The sequence below is a fragment of the Protomyctophum parallelum genome, assembly GCF_964188405.1.
Source record: "Protomyctophum parallelum genome assembly, chromosome: 1".
Taxonomy (NCBI): Eukaryota; Metazoa; Chordata; class Actinopteri; order Myctophiformes; family Myctophidae; genus Protomyctophum; species Protomyctophum parallelum.
The window spans coordinates 57,599,884-57,611,027 of record NC_139697.1 but is presented as its reverse complement, the minus strand read 5'-3'; the positions used below and the strand labels follow the sequence as shown (position 1 = coordinate 57,611,027).

Below are 11,144 nucleotides of genomic sequence, written 5' to 3'. Positions count from 1 at the left end.
CACGATGTCAAAGTCATCGGTTGTGCCATTGTTGGTCTTGACTCTGCAACACAGTTTTATAATATAATTGCCTATGTATAGTGGGGGTCCCTGCTTGATCTCTCTCACTCTCAGCTAAGTGGTCCTTGGCTTGACCTGAAAAACATTGAAGACCCTGGCCTGCATGTATTATTAACGTTTTAAATACATAGCAGATGTACACGCTCACAAACAACGCGTCTCATCCACGCCCCGCTGTGAGCTTGTGGATCTGCAATTTTAGGCGTGCGACACCGTCTTGCTGCAGAATATAAATAAGGCTTCTATCCCAGAGAACAGCAGGGGAAAGCTGGACAGTGGAATGTTGTGAAACGGTTGTAAACAACTTTAAACGCAAGCAGTACACCCAGCTGTGGCGTTGTTGTTGTTGTTGTACACGTGTGTGCAGACTGCAGAAGCTTTCTTTAATTACAAATTGATGATCGCGATGCAGATTCGCGTCGGAGAATCAGCAAGAACAGCTGTAGAGTGTGGATCATTAGCAGCACACAGCGCTACAGTGAAAGGTCAACTGATTGACGGACAAAGCTCCTCGGACAGCTATTTTATAAAGCTAAAGGTGGTGCTTCTCTTGTTTAATGCATGGGGCTCACTTCTGTTAGTCGCGGGTGGCACCACGCACCCGCCGGGTGCTCTTTATAGTCTGTTTGTTGTCTCACAGTCTACTCTGCACCGTCGTACGGTAGCTTCTGTTCACTGACTGTGTGTGCGCTGCGAGAGACCTTTTTTTCCCTTCCTTTTCTGATGGTACGTTCAATGCGCCTCGGAAACACAGGATAGGGTGAAATACAACCGGTAAAATCCGGTGCAACCATGGATTTTTACCGATGCAAGCACTCCGCGAACGATGCATCGAGATTGTATCCGATACACAGTGAATGAACCGACGCACTTGCATCGCGCACGTCTGTATCGATACGTATATCGATTATTTTCCACATGCCTACTCTGTACACTCTCAGGGTTAAATTAACAGTCAGGATTTCACAGCAGAAGTTCCAGCAAGAAACCAAGTCCTCACAGCTTTGATGCGGATCAAAACAGGGATAAACTGACTTAATATATGCACTATGTTTGTTTGTTTGAAATTTCTTTATTTGGGAATACCCCATTGAGATACAGTATCTCGTTTTCGAGACGGCCCTAACTACAATCAATACAATACACAAAAAAAGGAAAAAAACAAAACGGACCTCTAATGGTGTTATTTTCCTAAAAGAGAAGGAACTATTACAAGTCTGCATGTTGTGAAAATGCAATGGGCAGGTCAGGCATTGGTGGAGCACCATACCTCCTGTGAATATAAGCAGATCTTATGTTAGGTCTATTGAAAAGTAAGAAGAGATGAGAGAGGACACCATTTCAATATCTCGTCATCTCTGTCAACTCCAAGCTAATTAACTATGGATATAGCCAGTCTGCTCACAATGTGTCAGTTTCAGCACATTGTGAGCCTATAGATCTGGTGATTTCCGCCTGATGTTTGATGGAGAAACACTACGCTGTTTAAGAGGATAGCCCTATGCAGTAGGTCAAAGGCACCTTGCTGGCAGCGGCTACGGAAGGGAGAGGATGGAACGTCTCTCATGATCCTAGTAGTCAGTTGGGACAACGTGTTGGGGCTGTTGGGGCCTTTTACACATTAGGCTGCTTCGCTTTCGTAAACAACTGTGACAGGTTGTTTGGGGCGCCTGTTTGGCAGCGAGCGGAACTGGGAAGGATAGTATGTTCTTCTGCATGAGTTCTGCACTGCCGGACGGTGAAGCTCCTCACTGTCAGCTTTAAAGAAGCGGCTGGTGACTCCATGTGTATGTGAGGAGACGCGTGGTTGTCCCTATAGTCCCTATGCCCTCCCCAAGATCAAACAGTAGGGTTGGCAGTGACTACACACATGGGGGGATATTGGCAATGTCCTATGTTGGGGAGAAAATGAAAACAACAACTAAAAACAGCTAGTTGATGTTTAGGGGGTTATAATGTAAGCAATGATAATGCTATTACCTTTAATTGCACATTACCATTCACTTAAAATACAGTGAGGAACTAATTAGCAGACACTGCAGTAGCTACACACTTTCTCTCAGCCAATGCATTAAATGACTGGTCTGTTCCCATGGAAACATTAATTTGGCGATACTCTCAACATGAGAATATACATGTTCATGTGTGTGTGTGTGTGTGTGTGTGTGTGTGTGTGTGTGTGTGTGTGCATGCATGCATGCATATGCTCTGTTGGCAAGCATGGCATACATTTGCATTTGTCTGTCTCTGAAGTGCCTGAATGTGTTTACAAGTGAGTGGGTGTGCAGCTTCATGCATACATCTACAGTATATGTGAATGCATGACATGTACAGTGTGTTGTGTGTGTGTGTGTGTGTGTGTGTGTGTGTGTGTGTGTGTGTGTGTGTGTGTGTGTGTGTGTGTGTGTGTGCGCGCATGCATGCGTGTGTGCGTGCGTGCTTACTGAATTCCCCAGTCAAGTACACGGCCTGTGCTCCTGGTATCCACTCTCTAAACCGCAGGCCGTTGTTGGGCTGCCTCTGGACACCATAACATTGGAAGCCCTTGGTGAAGTCATCCATACTGCCTTCAGACTGCACCAACCTTCCCAACTGTTCATGGAACAACTTATACCTAGGAGGGAGGGGGAGAGAAAGAGAGAGAGAGAGAGAGAGAGAGGAGAGACAGAGATAGGAAATGATTACACCATCATCCCATGATATTCAGCATGTCAGAATCGATCATCACTTTAACGGTAGCAGCATCTATAGGCTACTACCATCATACGAAGGACGATCAGTGCTAAGTGGACAACAATGAGAAGCGGTCCACTCCACTCGGCCAGCTGGGTCATACATGGAATTCATTTACGTGACCCCAGAAGGCATCAGGATGGTTCTGGGGACAGATCATCTGCCACAGCTTTATTCTAAGACAGTAAAGTGAAAAATACCAAGTATTATTAGAAGGAAATAAGACAATTCCCTTTGTCGGACTGTTGACATGCGTGGCCGGTTAAGAATCACCCGTAGCTCCCACCCGACATGCGTGGCCGGTTAAGAATCACCCGTAGCTCCCACCCGACATGCGTGGCCGGTTAAGAATCACCCGTACCTCCCACCCGACATGCGTGGCCGGTTAAGACACATGCATGGCCGGTTAAGAATCACCCGTGGCTCCTGACATGCGTGGCCGGTTAAGACACATGCGTGGCCGGTTAAGAATCACCCGTGGCTCCTGACATGCGTGGCCGGTTAAGACACATGCGTGGCCAGTTAAGAATCACCCGTGGGTCCTGTGTACGTTCAGGGTGTCGGACTAATGTGTGTAGTACATCGGACCAAACACATGCACCCGCATAATTGTACCAGTTGTATCTTTGAAATCTAAATTTATAAAGGTAATTCAAAGTCATCTGTCATCCAATCATCAGCCATCAGCCACACAGGTAATTAGTTAAGTCCATATAGATACAAAAAACAAAACAAAATAATTAATTAGTTCAACTGGTATCTATTCTCCACCTCCCCTTCAATCTTCACGTGCGCTAGGGGATTGAAGGGGATCCAAAACTTCCCCATGCCCAGGACCTCCAAATAACCATGCCAATCCACAATCATTGTGATTGTGTGTGTGTGTGTGTGTGTGTGTGTGTGTGTATTCATTTATCTTTTTTCCATGTCTCCTTTCTAGTTGACTCCACTGGCATCCCCCATTTGAAAACCTGTATGTCATTACCATACTGTGCAAGGGAAATGGAACAAGAGGAGTTCTGTTGGTTCTAAAATTCAGTATATTACTATTACAGTGGGTTGGGATTATTCTATTAATAACGCCACCTTAGAGTCACACAGTAGCAGCTTGGGGCCTCACAGACACTATCTTAGCTTTAGCTGCTAAGCTCAGCTGCTAGGCTAAACTGCTAAGCAGGACATTACTACACCGAACCAAACATTTGTGGAGACAAACAGCCAACTTTTTCACCATCAACACACCCACTTTTATGATAGTTCACCTGCAACAAGACAGTTAAACACAATCAATTAAGACACATTTCTGTCCAGCCTGCGGCAGCGTCATTCACAGGATGTATTGGCTTGAAGGCTTCCTCATTAATTGACTGACAGAATCCTGTGGCGCAGTGCAGAGCCATAGAGTAATACAGAGTTACGACAACTCCGTTCACTTCATGGGGCCAGTCCAATGGCGGCTCTTCTACATAGAGTCTATGGACTCGTGTGAGTACATGAACCACGTGACCGGGCTGTTTTCTGCCCCCTCGATCAATGTCGCAACTCTGTCTTACTCTATGGCTCTGGTGCACTGTGGCGCAGTGGAGCTATAGCTCTGTATGTGGTGTTCTTGGCAGGCGAGGAACACAGTGACCATTTTAGTAGAAAAGACAAACATTGCATATTGATTGTTTTATTTGATTTAGCACAGTATAAAAACAGTACACAAGGGAAGATGCATAGAAGATAAAAAAAAGAAAGTTCTGGGAGGAGGCAAGAAGCCCAAGGGGCTTACGAGGCCTCAAACTGTGTACAACAAAACATTAAAAACATGAACAACTATGAAGCAATTATGACTAAATGAAATACACTTATGCATGAACTTTTATCTTTTTATCTATTTAACTTGTAATCCCATGAACTCTACTATGAACTTGAGTAGGAATGAATTATAATGAAAACAAACAACAAAAAATAGCACAGAGAGAGAGCTAAAGTAGTAGCCTAAGTACTGTAAATTCACATTACTTTAATACTCTCTCTTGCCGTCTAATGCCTTCCGAGATGACATTAAAGATGGTGTTCACTCCTACTGAAAAGCACACACTATTCAGTCACGAACAATCACACATGCACAGATGATCACACGGTCGCAAAGACACAGGCGTGTGCTTTATACACACACCCACAGTCTACTCTACAGTGTTCCGAACTTGATCCGGGGGGGGGGGGGGGGGGGGGTTATAAGAGCGTAGAAAGATGTGGAAGATGAGGCACACTTGACAATCCCACGATACAGTGAGAAAGCCCAGGGCTGCATTTGCTTTCATTTCAAACACAAAGGGAGAAGACAGCAGAAAGAAGTCGTTCAAACTTTGGTGGAAGCTTAAGGCGAAAGAAAATAAATTGGTTAAGAAAAAAAAAACATACACGACGTAAGTTACAAGCTTCTTTGAGGGGCGCTAGCTCCTCCTAAGCACAGCTTTGTGTGTCTCAGTTCAGTTCAGTTTTATTTTCGGAATGGTGGACATACAGTTCTGCGTGTTTGTACCACGGAATGAGATGATTTGATTGGCTGAGCACGGAATGTGATGATGTATAAGAGCGCCCCTCACTTCACACAAGTGTGATTTTATTTACGATAGACAGAATTTGAGGGGCGCCTGCCCCTCCTATGCCCAGCTTTGTGAGTTTGTGTATACCAAATAACGATGATTTAACCCTCACTTCACACAACTGTGTGAAGTGAGGTGTGTTTTATCGACGCCATACTGTTTTGGACTTTTTTGTTCAGGACTGTTTTGAAAGAAGCCAGTGCTCCCTCTAGTATTGTGGCTGTGGGTGTCACTCACTTTGGTGAAGTAGTTATTCAGGGTTTGAGGGTATTGAGTGCATTGGGGGCATTGACTCTTTGACCATCTTAAAAAACTATTCCCATTTCTAATTGCTTAATCCTGTTTTATACCCTGAGCCATCCCAGACTAGCAAAACGTGTTGGAATTAGGTGAGTCATTGGATTTATAGGCCTTAGACCAAGGCCCCTTTTCCACTATGGGGTGGAACCAGAACCAGAACCAGAACTTTCCAGGACCCAGAACTACCAAGAACCATGTGTAGTTCCAGAACCAAGTTCTGCTTCCGTTTCCATATAACCAGAACCCCCCCCTATTCCCCCACTGCTGAGTAGCTCGGCCAGCAGGGACACCCCCCCCCCCCCCTGGCACGGCCGGGGGGGTCCCGGAATACAGAGATATTCATGTTTAAATAATGACTGGTTATTATATTCAACAGTGGTGGAAAGTAGCTATGTATATAGTATTGTACTTAAATACATTTCGGCCATTTGAAAATAGACAATCTACAAGCTCGATGAGACACATGTGAGCTTGTAGATTGTCTATTTTCAAATTTATTTGCTTTATTGTACTTTTCTAAACCAATAATATGAACATATTTTTATATGCCACATGTCACATATGCCGCCCACAGCTGTCACATATATTTCCTATACATAATACATATACTGTATATGCACATACTGTAGTGTATGAACATGGATGCAGCATACATTCTGCATAATTATAGGCTATATTTGCCGCTATATAGGCTATATTTGCCCCTTTCCATGTGGGGAGTGGGAAAACAGTAAAACGCCCGTTTTAAATGCATTAGACCAGTTGTTCTCCAACCTTTACCTGTCTACAATATTTTGCTTAAACGGCAAGAGAAAAATAAATCTCGTATAGCTCATATGATGCTAAATGATAATCCACCTTTTGAATATAGCATTTAACATGAGTGTGGGTTGCAATTATAGTGCCTCTTGAGCAGATTGTGCCATAACATCCAGTCCAGTTGTAATGTCAATATCAAGAAATGTGCAAATACAAATCATTTAACCGTTGTGCTAGTTGAATTTAATTATTCCAGTGTTTAGTATTGTGTACAGCACATTTCTAGTAATGATATGCCTAATGCCTTGCCCTGAAAAAAAAAAAAAAGTCTAGTGCACACTACTGTCCGTGTATAAAACAATATACTCTACTAATCTCCAGTAGCATTAGCCTCATAATATTGTGCTTCTGTTCTGACAATTTAGAATAGATCATGGCTCTCTCGCACACACACACACACACACACACACACACACCCCCGGACACCCCTCTCTGCAGTTAGCCTAGCTGTTAGCGGTAGAACAACAACTGCAAGCAAACTCGTCGCGACAGCTTTATGGCTCTCTCTCTCCCTCACGCACGCACACACACACACACACACACACACACACGCTCTTTCTCTCCCTCTCTCGTGGCCATAGCGTTTCTGTGGGCTTTTCCAGGTTATTTTTCTGTGTGTCCGCGGCGCTGTGTCGCACTCAGAAGTTTAAAATGTGCGGTGTTGTGTTGTGTGGCTGACTGGCTGTGCGCTTCGCCTCGCTCCGGTCTCCTCAGTGTTGTCACCTCAGCTCAACCAATCGAGAGCAGCAGCGCTGCTGGCCCCGCCCATAGGTTCCCAGAACTCAGTGTTAGTACTACCTCAAAAGCAGGGCCGGAAAAAGGTTCTGAGAACCTGGTCTGAAACCGTGCCGTACCGCGCTGTGCGCTGTGGAAACAAACTCAGAACTAAAAAAAATAGGTTCAGGTTCTGGATAGTTCTGGTTCCACCCCATAGTGGAAAAGGGGCCCAAGTAGTCAAATCTGTTTGTTTAGGGAGGTCTTACTTTTTAGTGAGTTTGAGATGTTGGAGAACCAAGAGGTGCAAGCATAGTCAAAGTGGCATTGAATGAGGACTCCGGCAAGGGCACTTTTGTTGACAAATGAGGACATTCTGCCCAAAAAGTCTTGTTCACTGCAAAGCTGTGCGAAAAAAAACTTACCCTTTAACGAACATCAGAGCCACGGATTCAGTTCTATACTCTCTGTAGAAATCTGAATCACTTTATTCCAAAAACGAATAGCTACAGTACAACGTGATCCAACGACCACAGACCCCCTGGCAGTCAATCACATTCATTCCAGAGGGAAATTATCCTGCATCTCTCTCCACATAAGAATTGGTGGTGTGCGTGCGTGTGTGTTATGTCTGTGACATGAGCGCAATGCCCCGGTATCTCTCCAGGTCTTTCACTTTGTCCTCTCCCTCTGTCTCGACTCTCTGGAATGAAATCAATCTTTCCTCCATCTCTCCCCTCAGTCTTTGTCTGTCAGTACAATGTCATTCTTTCTCCCTCCCGCTCCTCCTCGTTCGACTCTCTGAGTATAAAGTCCCTTTTTTTCTCCACTATCCCCTCTCTCTCCGTCAGTACAAAGTCACTCTCTCTCCGTCATCACTCTAAAAACATAAAGTCACTTTGTATTTTTTCTTTCTTTATGGATATAAAGTCCAGGATCTCAATTTAGAAACAAGAATAAAAAACTGCAACCTGCAACTTCCACTATTTACAAGCGATTGCACAGAAAAACAAGCCCAAATTTGCTTATAATAACTGCATGGCAACACTGGCAGTGAACCCCCAGTGAGTAACATCACCTCTGTCCGCCTGGAATATTGCTATCTCTCTCCATCAATGTCTTTCCATCGGTTTAGCTGACTTTCAGTTTGTGAGTCCTTGTGGCCTCTATCATTGCCTTCTGGTACATGTATGTTCTTTCTCTTTCCTCCTTGCAATTTATTTATTCTGCCTCTCCTCTATCCATCCTTTTATATATCAATCCATCTATTGACAGAAGAGGACTGTGGTGCTATGAGGGGAATGCCATGGAATATTCCCATGAGGCAAACACATTCAACTTATAAGTGTAGACACATGTCTGATGAGCAACTGTCTGAAAAACATGCCAGCATCGATCAAAGTAATTGATAAGCTCAGAGGCATATAATGTCGATTCCCAGAGTTAACGATTCTGAGTAATGATTGGGATCCTTGATTGCCTTCCTTAATGGTAACATGTCATTATACTGACCACCCATTAGTCTGACCCATTACTAACCCTATCCTAGCCTCGTTACCCAGGCTTTAGTCTGACCCATTACTAACCCTATCCTAGCCTCGTTACCCAGGCTTTAGTCTGACCCATTACTAACCCTATCCTAGCCTCGTTACCCAGGCTTTAGTCTGACCCATTACTAACCCTATCCTAGCCTCGTTACCCAGGCTTTAGTCTGACCCATTACTAACCCTATCCTAGCCTCGTTACCCATGCAGGCTTTAGTCTGACCCATTACTAACCCTATCCTAGCCTCGTTACCCAGGCTTTAGTCTGACCCATTACTAACCCTATCCTACCTCGTTACCCAAGCTTTCATGTTCGTTCGCAGTCGGCTCAAATATGAAGTCTAAAGTCAGATAAAATGTGAAGGGAAGTGTGGATTTTAAGAGAAAGGACAGTGAGAGACATACAGAGAAAGAGAGGTACACAGTATGGTCACAAAGGGCAGGCTTAGTGTGTACCTACTGCATGTGTGCTCACTGCACAGAACTTTGAAGTCATGTATGAATAACCTGTAAGAGCTGAGCACGCCCCCATGGGCCCCTTCTGTTTTTAAACATGGAAACTCTCTGTCTCTCTCTCTCTTTCTCCATTCATTTGTCTTAGTCTGGGTTTGTCCTTCTTCCTGTCCAATAGCCGATCTACAAGCCCACGTCTCTCAGATGCAACGCGTTGTGACCTTCTGGATCAACATTAGGCATTATTGTGTCCATTCATATAAAGGAGCTTTATTTGCATGAGAAAAGAATACGTTTGCATTGCCAAAGTTGTAGGTGGTACAGCATTGTGTAACTGTAAACAGAACTATGTCACATTGCGTTGTTATATACATGGTATGTATGGGTAATTGCATATAAACTATAAAGCTTTTTGAAACAAATGGAACCAGTCACTTTGGGACAAATGGCAAATGACAAATTTGTTTCTCAAAACTATTTAAATAGAATGCAAAAAAGCCTCCGATTTAAAATGTGTTTAGAAGTAGCAGCTCTGTTTACAGGTGCACTAGTATTCTTTTAACCCATTCTGAACGGGCACCCATTTTGGTGTTGGCATCATGTTATGCTTTATCTATTGAAAAATAGCAGATCTACAAGCTCATATCACGCCACCGAGTGGCGCGATACGAGCTTGTAGGTCTGCTATTTTTGAAAAATCGAAGACACTCTTAGAATCTGATCTCAGGTCAGAATGGGTTAATAATGAAGCTGTCAGGATGTAATAGACATTTTTAGAATCTGATCTCAGGTCAGAATGGGTTAAAGGCTAATCAGGGACTACGAGGGCAGTTTAATTAATGTGTGTGCCACTGCCAGCCGGAGCAGAGAGTGTGGGGTGGCTTGGGGAGAGGTGTCTTGGGAACACCCTGTCAAGCGCATAGTAGTGCATAAACAAACACATCTATCACACACATCAATCACAAGTTCACAACGCCGACACACACTTGCTTGTAGTTGTGGGCGCACGCACACACACACACACACACACACACACACACACACACACACACACACACACACACACACAACCGTGGAGCAAAACTTGTCTCGTCAAACCACGTGACTCGCATTGAAAATGAATTGCGAGCCGTGCGACACACAGAGGACACCCGGGGACACCAAGAAGACACGTTGTGTGACTGAGGCCTTAGACATTCTCAATCGATGCCGTTCTGTTCTGTTCGGTACTGTACAGTATGTAATGTATGAATGTTATGTCAGGTAGAGTTGAGACAGGTAGAGTTACTGTAAAATAATCAATCAGCATTCACCGTATAGTGCACTACCTGTGCCTGTGACTATATAGGCTGCAAACTCGGGGAGGTATGAAATGCTAGCGCCCCAAGCGATTGCCATTGTTGTCCGTCAAAATATTGCGGAATGCTGCAGCGCATTGCACCGTTGGATGCATATTTAAGTTTGCTGCATCTGTATTGATTTTTCACATGCACTGTTTCACTGTATTTTACAGAGAACTCAAGAACTCGAACTCAATTTTCCGCAACTCAGTTCACCCTGCATTAAATCAGTCTCTGTACTTCAACACACCACTTCAGACATCAGTGGGCCCCAAAAAAACGGATTCTCTTTGATTTCAGCACTATGTCTCTGAAGGGGACCTTGCATTTGTCTGGTGCTCTTTCATGAGAAGCTACCGTTCGCAATGCATCTACAGTACAATACAAATCCTAATTAACCCATTCTGACCTTAGATCAGATTCATACGAGGTTTCCGCCGGACACACACTGGTCTGATGAACCCATTCTGACCTGAGATCAGATTCTAAAAAATGTCAGTCGTTCTTCGATTTTTCAAAAATAGCAGACCTACAAGCTCGTATCGCGCCACTCGGTGGCGCGATATGAGCTTGTAGATCTGCTATTT

At 44.2% G+C, this 11,144-nt stretch overlaps 1 protein-coding gene across 1 annotated transcript in view; it reads right to left on the bottom strand.

Annotated features, from left to right (window-relative positions):
* Positions 1-11,144, bottom strand: part of gbe1a (glucan (1,4-alpha-), branching enzyme 1a) — a 194,692-nt gene that overhangs the window by 146,590 nt on the left and 36,958 nt on the right. The window contains exon 2 of the mRNA XM_083777724.1: positions 2,505-2,674. Within this exon, the coding sequence (XP_083633850.1) occupies positions 2,505-2,674 (170 nt within the window). The remainder of the gene's footprint in view (positions 1-2,504; positions 2,675-11,144) is intronic.